This window comes from Anabrus simplex, chromosome 3, assembly GCF_040414725.1.
Source record: "Anabrus simplex isolate iqAnaSimp1 chromosome 3, ASM4041472v1, whole genome shotgun sequence".
In the NCBI taxonomy this organism is placed as follows: Eukaryota; Metazoa; Arthropoda; class Insecta; order Orthoptera; family Tettigoniidae; genus Anabrus; species Anabrus simplex.
Genome location: NC_090267.1, coordinates 136,102,549 through 136,124,013, shown reverse-complemented (window position 1 = coordinate 136,124,013; position 21,465 = coordinate 136,102,549). Strand labels below are relative to the sequence as shown.

General features: G+C 40.3%; 1 protein-coding gene across 1 annotated transcript in view; it reads left to right on the top strand.

Moving 5' to 3' along the window:
- Rrp45 (exosome complex component Rrp45) overlaps window positions 1–20,052 on the top strand; it is a 127,522-nt gene extending 107,470 nt beyond the window's left edge. Inside the window, exon 9 of the mRNA XM_067144212.2 lies at window positions 19,809–20,052. Within this exon, the coding sequence (XP_067000313.2) occupies window positions 19,809–19,917 (109 nt within the window). The 3' untranslated portion in view covers window positions 19,918–20,052. The remainder of the gene's footprint in view (window positions 1–19,808) is intronic.
- The last annotated feature ends 1,413 nt before the right edge of the window (window positions 20,053–21,465 follow it).

Sequence of the window (21,465 nt, the reverse complement as noted above, 5' to 3'; positions counted from 1 at the left end):
TTCTGTAACTTGTCAGGAACTGACATTGAAATGTGTAATTAGTAGAATACTAATTGATGTGATTGACCTAGGTGGGACTGAGGGAATACTGTCATCGGGCTCGATGTGGCTGCGGGAAACGGGAGCGGAGGCAGTAACCCGAGGTGAAACCTCAAACACTCAGAATTAGTCCACCTATTCGAGACACCTTTTTAAGAGGGATAGCCTCCGTGTTCGACATTCGGCGTAATCTGGTGCTGGGCACTGGCAAGTCCTCCCCTGTGGCTGGAAGGCAGCGCCTTTATATAGCTGGCTGATGTAACAGGCAAGCACAGACTAAACGTCTCGTAGAGTCGAGAACAATCCAGGCTGTTGCGTGCGCGGAGCAGGCGGCGCACAGCGAGGAGCACGAAGGACACACGACAGAAGTGACAATCATTGTTAGATGAAAATTGTTTGTTGGTTCAGAGATTTTGAGTTTGTGAAGTATGTTTGTATGTGTTCGGTCTTGATCCAGCCAATCCCAAGCTGCCATTCATATCAGTTTATATTGCCTGAGCGTGATCTCAAAACCTGGCTGCTAGCTGTATTGTCTGCATCACCACATGGTTAAGCTACCTTGTTCTTTGTACGTGTGGTATTCCTTATGGTTCGTGACCTTTTGCATTTTCTTCAGTAGTTATTTTTCATATTGTTGTTTTTAGTCTTTATATCCCTCTGCTTGGAAGGGAGGGTGCAATCAGGGGTTGAGAGGAAGACGGATGAAAACCAGTGTGTTTCAGACCACAGAGGGGCTGTCAGGATCAGATTTTCAGTATGCACCAGGTAATTGAAAAAAGCTATGAGAGGAATAGACAGTTGTGTTTATGTTTCGTAGATCTAGAGAAAGCATATGACAGGGTACCGAGGGAAAAGTTCGCCATACTGGGGGACTATGGAATTAAGGATAGATTATTAAAATCAATCAAAGGCATTTATGTTGACAATTGGACTGCAGTGAAAATTGATGTTAGAATGAGTTCTTGGTTCAGGGTATTTACAGGAGTTAGAGAAGGCTGTAATCTTTCACCTTTGCTGTTCATAGTTTACATGGATCATCTGCTGAAAAGTATGAAGTGGCAGGGAGGGAATCAGTTAAGTGGAAATGTAGTAAGCAGTCTGGCCTATGCTGACGACTTGCTATTAATGGCAGATTGTGCCAAAAGCCTGGAGTCTAATATCTTGGAACTTGAAAATAGGTGCAATGAGTATGGTATGAAAATTAGCCTTTCGAAGACTAAATTGATGTCAGTAGGTAAGAAATTCAACAGAATTGAATGTCAGATTGGTGATACAAAGCTGGAACAGGTAGATTCAAGTATTTAGGTTGTGTGATCTCCCAGGAGCCGGCCCCGTGGTGTAGGGGTAGCGTGCCTGCCTCTTACCCGCAGGCCCCGGGTTCGATTCCTGGCCAGGTCAGGGATTTTCACTTGGACCTGAGGGCTGGTTCGAGGTCCACTCAGCCTACGTGATTAGAATTGAGGAGCTATCTGACGGTGAGATAGTGGCCCCGGTCAAGAAAGCCAGGAATGACGGCCGAGAGGATTCGTCATGTTGACCACACGACACCTCGTAATCTGCAGGCCCTCGGGCTGAGCAGCGGTCGCTTGGTAGGCCAAGGCCCTTCAAGGGCTGTAGTGCCATGGGGTTTGGTTTGGTTTTGGGATCTCCCAGGATGGCAATATATCAAGTGAGATTGAATCAAGGTGTAGTAAAGCTAATGCAGTGAGCTTACACTTGTGATCAACAGTATTCTGTAAGAAGGGAGTCAGCTTCCGGATGAAACTGTCTTTACATCGGTCTGTTTTCAGACCAACTTTGCTTTATGGGAGCAAAAGCTGGGTGGACTCAGGATATCTTATTCATAAGTTAGAAGTAACAGACATGAAAGTAGCAAGATGATTGCTGGTACAAGCAGATGGGAACAATTGCATGAGGGTACTCAGAATGAGGAGATAAAGGCTAAATTAGGAATGAACTCTATGGATGAAGCTGTAAGCATAAACCAGCTTCGGTGGTGGGGTCATGTGAGGCGAATGGAGGAGGATGGGTTACCTAGGAGTATAATGGACTCTGTTATGGAAGGTAAGAGAAGTAGAGGGAGACCAAGGCGATGATGGTTAGACTCAGTTTCTAACAATTTAAAGGTAAAAGGTATAGAACTAAATGAGGCCACAGCACTAGTTTCAAATAGATGATTGTGGTGACATTTTGTAAATTCACAGAGGCTTGCAGACTGAATGCTGAAAGGCATAACTGTCTATAATGATAATGTATATATGTACCTTGGAATATGATTATTTTTTTTTACATTTTACGTTATGGATGCTAAGATGGTTACAAAAGCATACTGCATCAAACTAACAACATTTTGAGTTACAGTTCAACTTCCTACAATTAATTGAAATCTTTTAACCCTTTCAGACCTGAAAGAAAACTGGTGGTGTGAATTTTTGTTTGTACGTCAAAAACTGACTAAAATGCTCTTAAATACATATATTTTTAGTTTATTTAACATCTGAGAAAAAGCACCCGCACAATTGTGCGTGTCAGGACTTAATTCACTACCTACAAAAATGAAAAATTACCTCAATGCATGTGAATATACATATGTACATGATCAAATGTTCTATTTTACAGTGGGGGAATAATTTAAAACAATTAAATCTTCATTCATACACAAGTAAATATTACATTTTCTACACTGAGGACGAGTTTTGCTTTTACTGCCCTTTTGGCAGCAGCACCCTGTCGTTGGATCTGAAAGAAAACTGGAGGTCTGAATTTTTGTTTGTATGTCAAAAACTTACTAAAATGCTCTCAAATAAATGTTTTTACAGTTTATTTTACAAAATGAGAACTTTCAGCTAAAAAACAGAACCCACACAATTGTGCTTGTCAGGACTTGATTCACTACTTACAAAAAAAAATTTAAAAAATAAGAAAATTCAGCTCAGTACATGTGAATATACACATGTACATGATCAAATGTTCTATTTTACAGTGTGGAACAATGTATTTTAAACAATTAAAATCTTATACATTACATTTCTCACGTAGAGTACGGGTTCTACCTTCACAGTCTTTTGGTGGCAGCACCCAGCACTCTTACGTGCATTGCCTACAGGGAAACCTAGCCTGCACACTTGTGCATATCAACATTCAAAACCTATTGGTATCACGTACGATGTTGTAAGTTCACAATTTACGTTCGCTAAATAATTTACACACTTCATTGATTATATTCTGATATTCAGTAGGGCTTCTAGATTAATATGAATGCAATAAATAAATACTTATTTTAGGCATTACTGCTTCCCGCCATCTTGCCGATGAACTGTATTTTTTAACTCTTCTTCCTGCCCCTTGGTGGTCAAGCGCTAAATAAAAACAAGTGAAGTACATGCTACGTGTCCCCCACAAGCACTGCAGTCCAGTCTAGCGCCAAGAAAACATCAAATAAGCTCAGAGATAAATAAAATACGAACCCGCACAATTGTGCGTACACGGTCTGAAAGGGTTAAGGTATGGTACACCTTGAAACATCCATCCACGTGAAGGGCAACTTTGCATTTGTTGCACTCGAAGCAAGATTCCTTCCAGATTCCACGCTCAAAACAGACTTTACATCTCCTTGATGGGGCTGATTTACTTGCTGTAGGAGCAATCTTCTCAGTAAAATGACCCCAGTGCCTTCCCTGTATTCCCATTGGTGTGCTACCTTGAGATGAACATCCTCTAGTGGCATATTCAGAAAGGGTGACATCTTCCAGAATTTGCTCCACAACGTTGACTCGGAATTATCAGAAGCTCATTCTCTTTTTCCTCACGCTGTACATGACATATATGTAGCTAGAATTCTACAATGTCACATCCAGCAAGTTGAAGTACAATTTCTTGTACCTTTTTACATGCATGCATTGCCTTTCGGAACATTACTGGCCAAATTCCAGTTCCAGTTGTTCGATGAGGTGAGGTTTTGTACGGAGTTACCTTCATCCTCACAATTGTTTTCATGTTCGGAGCCACAATTCTGAGATGCACTTATCATCATCATGAATTTCTTCCAGCGATCTGGGTAGGATGTTTAAGAACAATGTGCCTCCATTTATTACGGTCCTGGTATGCTTCTTTTCTCTCTAAGGCATCCCATGTTTCTTCTCTCTTTTCTAGGTCTTTTCTTATCTCCTCTAACCACCTTTTTCTGGGACGTGTAATTGGTCTTTGTCCCGGAACGATCTTTACAAAATACTTCCTTGGTGCTCGAGTCTCCTGCATCCATTTAACGTGTCCTAGCCACTTCAGCCTTCCAACACTCGGCCTTTCTTCCATGGTCAGGTTGACCTACAGGTCTTTTCGTATCTGATCATTCCTAATTCTATCCTTCCTTGTTTTCTGTACAGCTGATCTAATGAACTTCATTTCAACAGCTTGCAGTTGACATATTTCTCTTTTATTTATGATGCAACTCTCCAGACTATACGTTATGATGGGCAGGAAATAAGTCTTAAACAGGGCCTGTTTAGCCCTTTGAGGAACTCTCTTGTCCCCTACTGTGTTCCATACATGATGGAAGAAGTTGTATCCTTTTTTGCACCCTGTTCAACACTTTGTTCTTGGCACTTCCTACATTTGATATTGTACTCCCCAGATATTTAGAGGTATTCACACATTCAATCTTCTTCCCCTTGAGGGTGAGGTTACAAGGTGTATTTGTCCTACTAACTTTCATACCACTGTTTTGCTCTTGTTCACAGTTAACTTATATTCTTTAAACTTGGTGTTCAAAGATCCAGTCCCACAAACCTACTACGCTGGTGTAGCAGGGGGAGAGGTGATACTACCACGTGGCACATCCCAGGTGGTGGATAGGGGCGTCCTAACCAGCTTGCCGGCAGACTTGAGGGAAATAAAATACCTCTCGCGGATCAAACACACAATCCCTTGTGTGTGGGAGACGCAGACAAAGAATTCACCCATGGTATCCCCTGCCTGTCGTAAGAGGCAACTAAAAGGGGCAACCCAGTGATGATCTAATTAGAACCATGAAACTACTTGTGACTAGTACCACCACGCAGGGAACGCCATGAGTCGCTGTTACTTGCGCGTAGTACCACTATTGTTGGGTACCAAATAGGTTTGTGATTAGTAGCAAATGAGAGCACAATGGCTTTTACAGTACCTGTGATTAGTAGCACTATATGAGCGACACCGTGGGATGAGGGAACCCGTGGTTCTGACTTGCCTATGATTAGTACCCACTATATGAGGAACACCACAGGATAGTACGAGTCCCTGTAGTTAGTACCCTTATGTGATGAACACCATAGGTTTGCATTGCCTGTCAACGGCGCCACAATGTGCGAAACAGCATAGGTCTGTAATACATGTGCGAATTTCATTGCCTGTGAGTAGTACCATAATGTGTGGAATACTGCGAGTCTACGCTACTCTTGCTTAGTACTGCAACATGACAAATACCATGGTTCTACTTTCCTAACGATAAGTACCATTGTGAGGGGCCGCTGACTCGGATTTTGGACCCCTTTCGACTACATGTATCATCAGTTCAGTATTGTGCTATAGAAGCAGTCCGTTGGTTAGTAATACTATTGTTCTTCGCCCGCTTCTGTGCATGTGAGGCACTGTGGGTCGGTTCCACTGATTGTTTTAAATTCATATTCATCTATTCATTCTTCGTCCTCACGTTTTGAATTGTGGTCAGTGGATGTTTTTGGGCTTTTAATTTGTCGTTTCATTTTGTCTCATTCTGTACCATTAGGGGCCGATGACCTAGATGTTAGGCCCCTTTAAACTACAGGCATCATCATCGTCATCAAAGATCCAATCTCTTATGAACATCTCTTTCAGTTTCTCTTCCAAATGGCAACATCATCAGCAAAAACAAATGCATTAAGATCTTCCTAATCTATTTCTTTCCTTTATAATGGTATCCATGAATGAAATGAAGAGCAATGGGGAAAGAGAACTCCCTTGTTGGACACCTCTTGTTCTTTTAAACCACTGAGATTTTCCATCTCCTACTTGCACACTACTTCCACAACCATCATACAACATCTGAACTTTCTTAATTAGTGCTTCTGGGACATTATGTTTTGCTAAATATTCCCATATTCTTCCTCTCTTCACCCTGCCATATGCTTTTTCCAAATCCAAAAACACTATTATCAAATCCTTCCCTTTTTCCCAAAATTTTTCCAATAGCTGCCTGAATAAAAAAAAAAAACTAGACCTGTGGTTCCTATATTTCTTCTAAATCCATGTTGTTCTTCTTCAAATTGATCTTCCATTATTTCTCTCAGTCTCTGTTCTGGATGCTGGAAAGGCATGTGTTTTTACGTCTATGAATATCTTAAAAAACGACGTAACTTCATCTCAGTTGTTCTTCGAATATACAGCAGCAAATTTAAGAAGCCAGCATATGTTGAATTCCTTGACCAACAACTGAAAAATGTCCATCCCTATCAACTTTTTAATGCTATATGGCGCACTGGTCTTTAATCGTAAATAAACAACGTGACTTCGGCTCAGTGGTTCTTCAATTGGATACCAGTATCTGAAAGGAACCAGCATATTCTAATCTCCTTATCCAGCAACTCAAGAATTCTTTTCTATAACATCTTTTAGTGCGCACTGGACTTTATTCAGAAATAAATGACGTAACTTCGGCTCAGTGGTTCTTCAACTGGATACCTGCATCTTAAAGGAGCCAGCATATTCCAGCAACTCAAGGATTACTATCTATAACATCTTTTTAATATGCGCTGGACTTATTATGAATCTCTTTCAGAGAGTTATTTTTTAACATAGTGCTGCACAATATCTCACATGGTATGTACTTTTACGAGACCGTACGTGTCTTTACATTGTTTAATTTCTTCAATATTTGTGTTTTAATTTTGCTTTAGGCTGACGATGACCTAGTAGTAGGTCGAAACTAGTCCCTAATCATTTATGTAATTTAAAATATTTACATTTTGTATTGAAAAGGTGGACCCAAATAATACATTAATTTACTCTATTGCATGTTAACCCTAGACCGGGTGCGCTGGTTGTTTTTGTCAACCAGCGCGCTATTTTACGCCGTAATTCCTAGAACTGTCAGTCTTTCACCACCTTGCAACTAATACCTTTGCTCTCACTCTTGACCTTCAGTTCAGTCGAGTTTCGACAACAGTAGAAGCGATACGTGTGTAATTATTTCGAGCGAACTCTTGGAACCCGAAGCTGGTTGACAAAGTCAACCGTGCGCCTAGTCGTGTAAGTAAGATGTATTTCTTTAAAATTTTCTTTCCTCTGTACTTCTCGAGTAATTAGGCAAAGTCAGGCGTAATTACATGTAGTATATTTCTATTTTAGGTCTCGTTTTGTCAATGATGAAGACATACCTGACATTTTGAGCCAGTTGTCTGATGAAATAGAGGACTCTGCCTCGGTTATTTCGGATAGGGAGGAGGAAATTGTAACGTATCAGATCAGGATCATAACAGTGATACGGAGCAGGAGGCCGATTCGTACAGTGAGATCTATGAAGACGATAACAAAAGGGAATTTATCTTTGGGGCAGATGGAGGAACAATGTGATCCACGACGGACTTTTCAAAACTTACTTCAAGGGTAAAAGCAAGGAATATTGTAACAATACTACCAGGACTGGAAGGGGAGGCAAGGAAGGTATGAAGAGAAATTGACTGTTTCATGCAGTTCATAAACGCTGAGATGGTCGATGAACTATTAAACTGGACTAATTTGTACATTTCTAGGAAGCAGGAGGAAGTGAATTACAGCCGTGAGCGCGATGCTAAATTTGCGAACCGCGGTGAAATAATGGCATTGCTCAGGGGAGAAGGTGTTTAAGATTTCTCGGACATGGTAACAAAGTTTATTTTTCATCCAGTCATTTTTTCTATTATATCTGATCATTTCATTGTATAATTGTGCAAATATTCAAATATGACCATTATTTTAATTTAATTATGTATCTACTGCTTAACTCATTTAATAGGCGCAAGTATTCATGTTCCTATCAGAATTAGTTCACGTGTTCATGATTATCCGTTTTAAGTACATTCATATTAATCACTAATACAAATTTTTAATTTTATTTGGAGAATAACATTGAAACAAAATATACAACGCCGTTAAATGAAATGTTTATGCGATTGGAAGTCTGTAAACGACTTAAAATGTAACTGGTTGACGAAATCAACCGCGCGTCCGGTAGTGTGACAGAAATTGGCGCGCCCGGTCTAGGTTTAATGAATGCAGAACTCTTGATAGTTGTACCCGTCACTGTAGCGGAATGGATTAAATAACTTGAAAGAGATGACGAGAACTGGCTTATCTTGACATTAGGTTATAAAAGTAAATTTACTTCTGGGGGCTGGATGGTGGGTTCCTAAATATTGCAATGAACACATCTCTCCTCAGACACTCATTCCAAGTAAGATTTCTTCAATTTCTATATCCTTGGTATGTTAGAAATAGTGTGTAACTAGGGATGGGTTTTTGCCAAGAAAAGAAGAGGAAGGTGATGGCAGAAGCACAGTTTAATTAGACAAAACTTTACTTCAAGTTTTGAAATTTAATATGCACATTAATTGCACATTTATTTCTTGGATAGTAAGTTTTCAAAATGTATTTCAATATTATCATCATAGCTGGAAACTTAATTTCTAATTTTATTTTTAGTCATGAGTCAGGAAAAAAATTATTTTTGTGTCTGGAAAACAGAGAAGTGACAGGGAATTTTAAAATCTGAATTTGGTGGACACTCTGTATACTCTGTGTTGTCTCTAATGAATAAATCATATACACTCACTAGAGAACAAGTGCTGCTCTGCAGCATTTAATATAAATAGGTCAGATAACGTGTCTTGGTAAAAAATTACTCTGGGCACTGCCCAGGTACTTTTTTTGAACAGATAGGATTTGTATTAGCTGTTAATTATGTGTGAAGTGATTTCTTATAGATTTATTTGTTGTGACATTGATTGATATTTCACATACTTTTTCCTTTAGAATTTGTTTTATGTTACACCAGCACAGATAGGTCTTATGTGATGATGGGCTAGGAAAGGCAAGGAGAGGGAAGGAAGTGACCGTGGTTGTAATTAAGATACAGTCTGCATTTGTAAGCTGGCAGCTACATGACACAAACGGCGCAGCTACTCGCTTGGTTTTTATGTACTGTTTTGTAGCTTTAGACTTGTTATTTTATTTGATGTGTTAGTTACAGGTTATTTTGTTTCGCATAGAACTTCGCCCTTTTGGCAGCCCAGATTGTCTGGGAAGTAGTTGATAATTTCATATAATAAAAATCAGTGATAACTGTTTGTATTTAGATGTCACATTATAGATATGATGTACACGATTTCAACTGGCATTGGGACTGTCACCAATCAGCGTAGCGAGTCCAAAAACTGTGAGTTCAATACTAATCTTGGTCATTTTGGACATTTTCTTTCTCATTCTTTCTGACCCACATGCCGATGGAGGCTGAACTTGGACTTAAATGGCATCCAGAGTGTCACAGTTCATCTCAGTGACCCTGAAGAATGTGAATTAGTCACTTTTTTGCTATTTGCTTTACGTCGCACCGACACAGATAGGTCCTATGGCGACGATGGGACAGGAAAGGGTTAGGAGTGAGTAGGAAGCGGCCGTGGCCCTTATTAAGGTACAGCCCCGGCATTTGCCTGGTGTGAAAAGAATTAAGACACTAATATTGGTCTTTTTCAATGATTTTTACATGTCATTCTCTCCCAGCCCTCAACCATAGGGGTGCTTTTATGTGTACCAAGTTTGGTTGAGAGCTATGCTGGAACATAGTGTACATACATAATCTCGGTCATTTTATACATTTCATTTTTCTGCTTTTCTCACTCCCCATGCCGATGGTGGCTGAACTTGGACTTAAATGTCATCCTAATGTCACTATTCATCTCAGCGACTCTGAAAATATGGGTTCAACACTAATATAGATCATTTTCTATTATTTTTACATATCACTCCCTCCTCATTCTACCCCTAGGGGTGTTAGGTGTGTCTTACTCCCACGATATTTCTCTCTGGATAGTATTTTGTCATGTGTGTGCCAATTTTGATTAAAATTGCAGGTTTGCCTATAGTCGCCGTCATTTTTAATCGGTGAGCTTCGCTGATATCTTTATGTAAAGATGTTGCTCCCTAACTGTGTGCAGCACGCTAAGTACAGAATGTATTACGGGCTAGGGTAAGTCTTCACCTGCAATTATTGGAGTGATCATTAAATTATTTGATTTTATGATTATTCAAAGTTAACTGAACTTTGAGACCTATCAGTGCTTGTTGATTCACCGGCAGGTCATTCCAGAGAGAATAAAACAAAAATGAAACAAATCTGTTTTTATTATACTTTTTAAAAATATAGATGTCCATAAGTTAACCCTCTTGGAGCCAAGAGCCGATCTGGTCGGCCGCTCCCCATCAGCTGGAAGAGGCCAGAGCTCCACCTCCATCCTACTACTGTAAAGTGCCAGGCCGTTTTCAGTGGAAATACATGTATTTTGAAATTCGCGTATATCTACCGGTGTATAGCAAATACCGGCATGAAATTTTCTACATATCGACTATGTAGAATAAGAAACTAGTTTGGAGTGATATAAAGAGTCAAAGACGTTTTATTGTTGATTTATAGTTGTCGATAACGTTTATTTTCAGGAAGAGAAAAATATTTTCGCATTTTCTCTCTCAATATCTACCTTGAAAAAATAATTTACGATACAAAAGAATATACGTAATTATGTATAATGTATTCCCAAATACAATTCTATAGAATAATTAATTTGAATGAGAAAAATAAAAACGTAAAAAATAAAAATTCAAACATATGTCTCTAGTAAAAACAAGACAATTTTACTCACCGATAAAATTCGCGTGTATGTATCGATGTTTGGCAAATACTGACAACAAATCTTCTACGTGCGGACAACACAGTATTAAATAATTCTGAATTATTCAATAAGTAAAAAATAGTAGTTGATATTATCGTTTTTGTTTTCAGAAAAAATAGTTTCTCGTTTTCGGTTGTAGTATATATTAGAAAAATAATTTTACAATACAACAGAATTTACGAAATTAAGAAATTTATGGCACTAAAGCCGTGATTGATCTACTAAGTGACCGCTGCTCAGTTCGGTACCTGCAGTTTACGAGGTGAATCATGGTCAGTGAGACGGATCCTCTGAGTAATTATTCTTGGTTTTCCAGACCAGGGTCGCCCTCTCACCCTCAGATATCTCCTCAATTGCAATCACTTAGGGTCACTTAGATTGAGTGAACCTCGAACCAAACCTCAGGACCAGGCGAAAATTCTCGACATGGGCGGGAATCGAACCCGTGACCTCCGGGTGAGAGGCAGGCACGCTACACTTGGCCCGTGGAGACCTGCATTTAGGTAATGATAAAGGACTATATGTGACTATAAGGTTTAGCAGAGAATAAGTGAAAAGTAAATTGAAGTATGATATGGGCGGAGAATCAGACGGTAGGCCATGTTTAAGTCCAAGAACTTCCTTGAAGAAGACAGGAGGTTGAGGAATGTTGTCGGGTTCATTGGGACAAATTTCCACAAAATGTGCTCCAGAGACATCATCATCATATTCGTTATCACTAGTTTCATCTACCACCATATTCAGAGTAGCTTTAGTGCTGTTAGACACAATTAAACGTCTCTTCTTTTGCTGCGGTGATTCCGCGGACGTGTCCGGTATAATTTCGTCGCTACTCTCTGAACTAAATTCCCTATCGCTATCCGATAAATCTTCCATGTTAACTTCGCACTGTTCCAAACACTGCATTAATTTATTGCCATCAATACCTGCTGAAAAATATCACGTGAACAACATGTCATTTTCCTGCCACAAATCCGCTCACTGCAAGGAGCAATCTCTTACTGACCGGTTAGCAGTATTTGTAAACACAGGAAATGACTCTTGTGAAAGGTATAACACCCTCTTAGAACTGCCAAAGCAAGGCCAGGCACACAATAACGTGTAGCCCCTTTACTACAGGTTGTAACAAAAGTATGCACGTCACTATAGGTTGCCTCAAAATTATGTATATCACAGAACGTTAAGCCGGCTGATGTAATCGGCTCTGGCAACTTCCGACTGGATCGTTAAAGGCCGACCAGATCGGCTCTGGCAATTTAAAGGGAGGGTGCTCGCACTACCGCCTGGCACCAAGAGAGTTAAGGGATATTTGAGATCCACAACAAAACATGCCTCATGGCGATAATGTACAGACTAAACTGTGTGCCTCAAATAGTCTGTCTGGGCAGAGGCCTTGGGTACATTGGTTCTGATTGTGTGTTGTGTGTGTTTGTCACACAGTATTGGAGTCATAGGGAAGCAGGATGGCACAGTGAACATTTGAATGATATTACACATGGCAGAGTCACCAGCAGATTGGAGGCCACCCACAGTCAGTTCGAGGTGGGCCGGGAGTTGAATGTCACCCATAGCATCATTTCTCGGCTATGGAGAAGATTCTAGGAACCCCCTGCGGGTGGGGGACGCAGATTAAGAATACACCCATGGTATCCCCTGCCTGTCGTAAGAGACAACTAAAAGGGGCCCTGTGGGCTGTCAACTTGGTAACATGGGTTGACGACCACGGGGCCCTTAGTTGAGTCCTGGCATTGCTTCCACTTTTGCCAGGCTCCTCACTTTCGTCTATCCTGTCGGACCACCCTTGGTCAACTCCTGTTCTTTTCCAATCCTAACGGTATTAGAGCGTTCAAGGCCTAGGGAATCTTTCATGTTCAAGCTCTTTGTGGCCTTTGCCTTTCTTTTTCCGCTACTTTTTTTTTTCAGAATATAGTATCTTTTCTTTTTTCTTTCTACCCACTGTGGGTGGGGGTGCAGACAATGACTACACCAATGCTATCCCTGCGACTAAAAGGACGTTATATAAGAGCATTACCATTATGTGAAGAACACTACGGGTCTGAGCATTGCTTGTGATAAGGGTCATCATGTGTATTCCACTGGTCAGTTCCATTGTGTTCAGAATGAGTCTGTGTTACCTATGAGTAGCATCACTTTATGAGAAACACCATGGGTCTGCGTTGCCTGTGATTACTACTACTATTTGAGAAACCCCAGGGATTTGGCTGGCTCCTGTGATTAGTACCACTATGCGAGGAAAATCATATGGTCTACGTAGTACCATTATGTGAGGAACACCATGGGTTTGTGTTACCTGTGGGCGTTGTCACAATGTGTGATAAACTCTGGGTCTACATTGCCTATGCTTAGTACCTCTATGTGTGTGACATCATGAGCATACGTGGCCTGTGATTAGTTCCACCAAGTGAGGAACACCACGAGAATACCGGCACCCATGATTAGTCCCACTATGTAAGAAGCACCAAGGGCCTGCGTTGCTTATGAGCGGTGCCCTTATGTGCGAAACACCATGGGTTTGTGTTACCTGCGAGTGGTGCCATTGCATGTGACATACGTTGGGTCTATATTACCTGTGATTAGTAGCACCATGCGAGAAACAGCATGAGTCTCGCTGTCTGTTTATTTGGCATATGCTGTTACATGCATTTCCTGGGGTTACTATGACAGATGCAGTCTATAGGGGGGACGTCCTGCAACAGTGTGGTGCATATGGACCTGGGTTCCATTTGATGGATGATAATGCCTGCTAACACAGGAATAGCGTCCTACTCGTTGGCTGAACGGTCAGCGTACTGGCCTTCGGTTCAGAGGGTCCCGGGTTCGATTCCCGGCCGGGTTGGGGATTTTAACCTTAATTGGTTAATTCCAATGGCATGGGGACTGGGTGTATGTGTTGTCTTCATCATCATTTCATCCTCATCACGATGCGCATGTCGCCTACGGGAGTCAAATTGAATGACCTGCATCTGGCTGGTCGAATCCGTCCTGGGATATCCCGGCACTCAAAGCCATACGACATTTCATTACAGGGATAGCCTAGTGGATGAATAACTAGAACATGCGAACATCACACGTCTAGAGTACCTAGCTCACTCCCCAGACTTGAATCCGAGTGAACATCTAGACTGTAGGACTGCAGCTTTAATGCCAGTACCACAGACCATTGATCACTGCATGATTTCCAGCCATTTCTTGTGGGATGGGAATTTTTACGAACAGACGGACGGAGTGACTATGGGAAGACCACTTTCGCCCGTAGTGGCTAATTTCTTTATGGAGCATTTTGAGGAGGAGGCTATTGGTTTGGCGCCCGTCAAGCCTATGATATGGTGGAGGTATGTTGATGATACATTTGTGGTCTGGACAAAAGGTCCTGAGAAACTTCATCTATTTCTAAACCACCTAAATCAGTAACATCCTTCAATTAACTTCACTATGGAGATGGAGTTGGACGAATGCCTTCCTTTCTTGGATGTTCTAGTAAGAAAGGAACCAGATGGCTCCTTAGGACATACCATCTATCGTAAGCCTACACACACAACTCACTATCTTCGTGCAGCTTCTCACCACCATCCGGCACAAAAACAAGGCATTCTCACAACACTCACCAAGAGGGCAAGACGAATTTGTGAGCCATCAAATATCCAGGTGGAGATGGACACTCTCAAAGTCACATCCTAGGTTACAGCGATTTGCAGATTCATAGAGTCCTGCATCCCAGAGAAATGACCAAGCAAGGCTCACAGAAAGAAGAAGTGAAGGGAGCTGCCTACTTGCCTTACATTTACAACACCACAGATCGAATCGCCAAGGTCCTCCACAAACACAATATAAAAACCGTGTTGGCACGTCACTAAAATTGCTCACAATCTGGGTAAAACCAAGGACAAATTGTCCCCACTTTTACATCCTGGAGTATACGAAATTCCCTGTACTTGCAGTAAGGTATACATTGGCCAAACATGCCAGTCCATTGGTACCTATATCAAGGAACATGAATGTAATATTCGTCTCAACCAGCCAGACAAATCAGCAGTAGCTGAGCATGCTCTATCGTCGGGTCATGATGTCATGTTCCAAGATGCTCGAGCTCTTGCCCACACTAGACATTACAGGTCCAGGATTATATGGGAAGCTGTGGAAATACATAGAAATTCTAACAATTTCAACAGGGGCACTGGCTATCAGCCAACCATTCCCTGTCCCTTTACTATTGTTATTTCATTTCCGTGTTTTCCAAATTCGTACGTTCTTCATCGCCAGATGTTTCATTCTGGGCTTTTGTCAATGTCATATGTTGCATACACCTGTTATGTTACTTGACTCTCTTAGACTGATTCTGATAGTTCCGTCAGCTTCTGCTTCGAACGCTAGCGCTGTACCGTGTCCGGAGAGCCATCTGGTGACGAATGAACATACCATTTCCACTTCTATTGTAACGTCTAAATTCAAAGCTCGTTGTTTAAGAAGCCTTTCTCGTGGACAGTCAAGATTTTCTTCTGATGACACAGAGCAAAGTTCTCTGTGAAACATAAAAAATTTCACCGTATTTTCTTGACACGGCATTAGCCTAAAAGCCTATATCATGTCTGTAAGTAGGGGCCGTGAAAGCATCATTGGCAACATCATTAATATTATTATTATTATTATTTAATAACAGTAGATAAAAATGCTTCTAACACTTACCTGTAATGCGATTAAATTATTATTAAATGACTTCAGTATAGGCAAATATGCTCATTCAAGATTCGTCGCAGTGAATTATTGGAAGAAAAACCTAATTCATCACTCAAATGAAACTTAGCTCTTTTATGAACACGTTACATTTCCAATCACTTAATAAACACAGACTGAGCGAGTTGGCCATGCCGTTATTAAAAATTCCTAAAACAAAATCAAACTTCTTTAGAAAGTCCTTGGAAACAAGGTGAAAATACGCTGTAATGGTATATGAGGGACAGACAGAACACTGAGCTCACCTGTCTCAAGCATTGACATCGCATTGTTTTATTAGAGAATGCGAATAAATCTGCAGTGATCAGCTGTGGGTCAGGATGAATGAAATCCAAGAGCTTGAATTAAGTCTCAAAAGACTGAGTTAGGAGGAATAGTGTTAGAGCTAACTAGAAATGTGTGTCCTTCCAGAACTGCATTTATTTTTACAATCCTGAAGTTAATTATTCACATGACAAGTTTATCAGAATTGGTAAGATGGATGAAGTCTGCAGGCACTGCAATGCAAGGAGATAGGCAGAGGAGGCACCTGACCTTTGTTATGCTGGAGGTAAAATAGTTTTTGTTGTACTAGAAGAACCACCAGAACCATTATTTCATCCATACGTCTCACCAGTTCTCTAAACATTTTGCTCAGCAACATAAAGAGATAGAATGCTCTGTTCCAAATTACTTCTTTCAGAGAAAAAGACATAACGAAAGGTAACTTCGGGCCCATATTCATAGAACAAGGGCAAGTATATTACCTAATTGGCAGTTTGTTTCCATCTCCTGATACCATTGCACAGTGTTTACAGATTTACTTTCTCTTTGATGCTGATCAAGTTTCTGTTCGCTCAAATATTCAGCCAGCCCTAAATAAGGGTGTAATTGAACTACTATAGAAAATTTTGCTTAATTTCAAAAATTACATCTAGAGTTCTTAAAGCCAGTATAGAAAACAGACCGAGCAATATAAACTACAAATTTAAGCTAATCATCGCTGCAGATCGCATATCAATCGATCAGTACAGATGGTGGTACAATTTCTGCTATGAATGAAGTGGCTGTACTTAATGAAGACAAACGACTGAGAGACATCATCCTATGGAGTTGGAAAGGCATTTGCACCTATCTCTGAGTTACATTGGAGAAGACGCTAATTTCCTAAAGATTCTGCAACAAAAAAGAAAGTAAAACCGTATCGTGAATGCAGTTTCATGTTTATGGACATGATCAGAGATAAGATCCTAAATATTTCTAAAGCTTTTTCAAGCAATTTTGTGTCACATGATGGTGAAAATGATCTCTAAAAGAATTCGTTGTATCCACTGCAACCAAAAGTAACTCTGTCAATGATTACATTCATATGTGAGATGCCTTTAATAAGGCACTCCATTAAATCCCACAGACATTGGGCAGTACATTACGAGGACAGTTTGAAAAGTTCTCGGAATCACCACTAGATGTCAGTGCCAGAGCAACGAGGTTCCTGCGCAATAATCACACATCCTTTGTGAGTGAACACGTGGCACGTCAGTGCTGTAGCTGCAGGAGTGTGGTAATGACGACTCTTTGTTGTTGTTCCTGCGTAGTGATTTGTGACAATGGAAAAAACTGAGATTCGAGCAGTGATTAAATACTTTTTAAAGGAAGGTATGAAAGCAAAGGAAATTCATGCCGACTTTCAGAACACACTGGGGGACTCTGCTCCTTCATTTTCAACTGTTGCCAGGTGGTCCAGCAAGTTTAAATTTGGTCGGGAGAGCTTGGATGATGATCCGCGTAGTGGACGGCCAAAAAGTGTTACGACCCCAGAATTTATTGCAAAAGTACATAAAATGGTCATGGAGGATCGTCGACTGAAAGTGCGAGAGATTGCTGAAGCTGTAGGGATGTCTTCTGATCGGGTATATTATATTTTAACCGAAGAGTTGTGTATGAAAAAATTATCCGCAAGATGGGTGCCGCGGCTCTTGACATTGGACAATAAACGCACCAGATTGGAAATGTCCGAACAAAGTCTGGCTCATTTTCAGTGCAACCAACAAGATTTTTTGCGCCGGTTTATGACTACAGATGAAACTTGGGTCCACTACTATACCCCAGAGACAAAACAGCAGTCAAAGCAGTGGAAACATGCTGATTCACCACCACCAAAGAAAGCAAAGGCAGTGCGTTCGGTCAGAAAGGTCATGGCCTCAGTTTTCTGGGATGCAAAAGGCATTCTGCTGATAGATTATCTTTCTACTGGCCAAATAATTACGGGACAATACTATGCAAACTTCCTAGACCAACTACAGGAAAAGATACGCGAAACAAGGTCTGGTTTGGCAAGGAAAAATGTCATCTTTCATCAGGACAACACTCCGCCGCACACAAGTGGGGTACGAATTGTTGCCACATCCACCTTATTCACCTGATTTAGCATCATCAGACTTTCATCTATTCCCCAAGCTGAAAATTTTCCTCGGTGGACAGAGATTTTCTACAAGGGAAGAACTGACAGCCGAATTGGAGAGGTATTTTGCAGGCCTGGAGGAATCTCATTTTCGAGATGGAATCAAGGCATTGGAACATCGCTGAACCAAATGCATTAGACTACAGAGAGACTATGTTGAAAAATAAAAGCAGTTCCACCAAGGTAAGATACTTAATTCTAGTACATTGCGAGAACTTTTCAAACCACCTACGTACTCTCTCATCATCATTCATAGGTTTGTGTGGTGAAATTAGGTTGGGGGAACTTTTCATTTTACCACATGATGTTTATTATCCATTAAACCACTAATGGAACACATTTTATGATCAGCAGCATAGGACCAAGACAACTACTAGTCATGATTTTTCTCTGTTAACCTGCATGTCTGCAAACGTAAGATTCTTTTATACTTGAAGAACGATGAGATGTTTCAGTTGGATTTCTCGTCACCATTTTGTTGTCAAATGGTACATTAAGACCATGTAAATTTAATTTGCTGTAGACATATATAACGCCATTTTTGTTATGCTAATTTTACTATTAAACTTTCGTTCTTTGTTAGGCCGAAGACATCCCTAAAAGAGATGAAACGTACCTATACCTTCGCTTTAAGAATAAAATCTTTTGTAAGTATTGTTAAGGTGGAACTATAACGTTAATATCTTTAAACTGCTAAAAAAAGACTATTCAAACTGTATTCTGCATCATAACTGCATTACTCATTTGTATTCATTTAGGGTTTATTTTGTGTCATTCTCCATAATCACCAAGATGTAATAAACGTGTGATTTTACCCAAACATTTGTTGTAGCTAGCTGTCATCCCTCCTCCTGCCCTTAGGCCCTTAAGTTTTATAATACCATCCAGCCCATGGCCTGATATGACCCATAGATTAATGACAGTGCGCTTAGAGGGGCAGGTTGGCGGGTGCACTACGTTTAGGCCATTGTATAGTAATTCTTCTCTATCCATGTGAACCTTTTATTACTATAGATCATTCCATGTTAAGCGAACAGTATTGCTCATATGGACTTACAAGGAGCGAACACACCCCCTCGTAGATACCCATAATTTGTCATGATTAGGGAATATTATAATTTACTTTATATTGTATTATGAAATATTGAAAAGGGATGAGACTTTTTTTGCCTGCGCGTTAGTAAAGTAACTACTGAAGATTTTCTATTTCATAAATATATTTGCCGGGAGGAAGCACAATGGCGGGAACAGCCGTCGCTCTGTTGCCTTCCTTCATTTTCCTTCTGTGTCGCTCTGGTAAATGCAATGCATAAGCCGTTACTCTGTGAATCGCTGGCAGCTTATCGCTTTTGTAGAGATGTCGTCTATTTTTGTCTTACATATCTTTTTAAGTCTTTATATCAGTGCGTACTTATCTTGATCTTAAATACTGAGTTTAACATATTTGCGTGCTGCCGTTTTCCCGTGATGCTGTTGAGTAGACCTGTTCTATGTGGCAACCCTGTTGTCATAATAGCAATACTGGTTTCTTAACATGGAATGATCTGCAGTCTTTCATTTAATGTCACCGTGTGCTTTTGGTTCTTTACCACTGATTTGCCTTGCATTTTAATTTTTTTAAATCATGTTTGTATTTTATATAGGAATGTGAAAATGGAAGAAGATGGGGAAGAAGAAGATGAAGAAGACAGCAGCGAGGAAGAGACTACCTCTCATGCTAGAGGATGGTACAGTAACTCGTGGAATTTCTGATGAAAACATTCAAGATGTACAATATATAACAACAATCCGGACTGACTAAAGATTTAATGTTAAGAGGATTTTTAAAAAAAGTTTATAAGTTACCTTCCTATGGAAGTTACAAAAGTGAATATAGATAAGATTTTACCCTGGTTTTATTCTTTTCCTATTTTTCCTATTGAGAATATTCTGCCCTCTATTTTTGAAGTACAGCTTAGTTAAAACACTTGGCACCTGTTAGGTTTAACTGAAGAGCTCTTTGTAAGAGATGAGTTGCTCACAGGTGAATAAGTACACAGCATTACACTTGGCACCTGTTAGATTTAACTGAAGAGCTCATCCTACATGATGAATAAGTGTAAATAAGTAAACAATATTACAGTTGTGACAACTGGTTTACTAGCAAGTTTTCTCACTCATATGATATCGGCCAAGAACATGCATATTCTTGGAAAAATTGATAGTGAGTAAAGCAAGTAGCTTGACTGACTGAACCATTGATGACATTATGGTCCATTTTTGAACTTCCTCTTGTGAAGCACATGCACAGAAGTTCCGTATGAAATTAGAACATTTCAAGATCTGTAAATAATGAATTTGCAGTTGCCGGGCTCGATGGCTTAGATGGTAAAGTGATGGTTTTCTGCACCCTGGTGTGTTTGTTCCTGGTTTTGTCCAGTGGTAAATGAAGGTGATCAAATACGCACACTAGCATAGCCACATCTATATGTTTGAAACGCAAAGCGTTTTCTTTTACAGTTCACTAGCAACTCCCCACTGGACTGTTTTTTATGAAATGTGATTTAGATAAAAGATACTTGCATGTATATGTGCCAACACTGTTGTTTTCTTTATTTCAATTATTATTTTACGAAATTAACATGCATAATGCTATTCGCCCATATACGAAAAGTATGCTTTCTGTTTACAATCCGTCAACGACTTCTACTAGGTTGATTTTCAAGTTGTTTGCTTTAAATTAAAGATACATCACTGTGTTTTCCATTGATAATTGTCCCTTTAACATGAATTTTTCATTATTCAGGCGAAGCTTCCTCCCGGTTTCAGAAAGCCTTTACAGTCGGTCCCAATAACTGACAAGATATGGCAATACTATATTTCAATCTTTGACTATCAACAGATGGCACTACCACAGTTACATTCTAGCAAGGTCTATATCAACGAGTTAGAATAAGATAGAGAAGTGGATGCACTGCCTGGCTGAAGCTAATTGAACAAACGTCAGTCATGTTTTCAGTGGTCACCTAAGTAAGGGGGCATGGCACTTGAATGATGAAAAATATTGAAAATACGCATTATAGAATCACTGGTGCAAAATTACAGACTGTTAGCCAAAAGCTTAGAGCATTATAGCGCCACTTGGTCGGCGGATGTGGAGTGGGTCTGAGCCCACAAGTGGCCATGGCTGGTACGTGGTTCAACAGCTCTACACTCCAACTGACCAACTGAACAGAGGAGGAGGGGCCACGACTCTACGTCTCTGTATTCAGGAGACTGGGAGGGGCTGGTCTCCACCACCGGCTGTCCTGAGAATGGTTT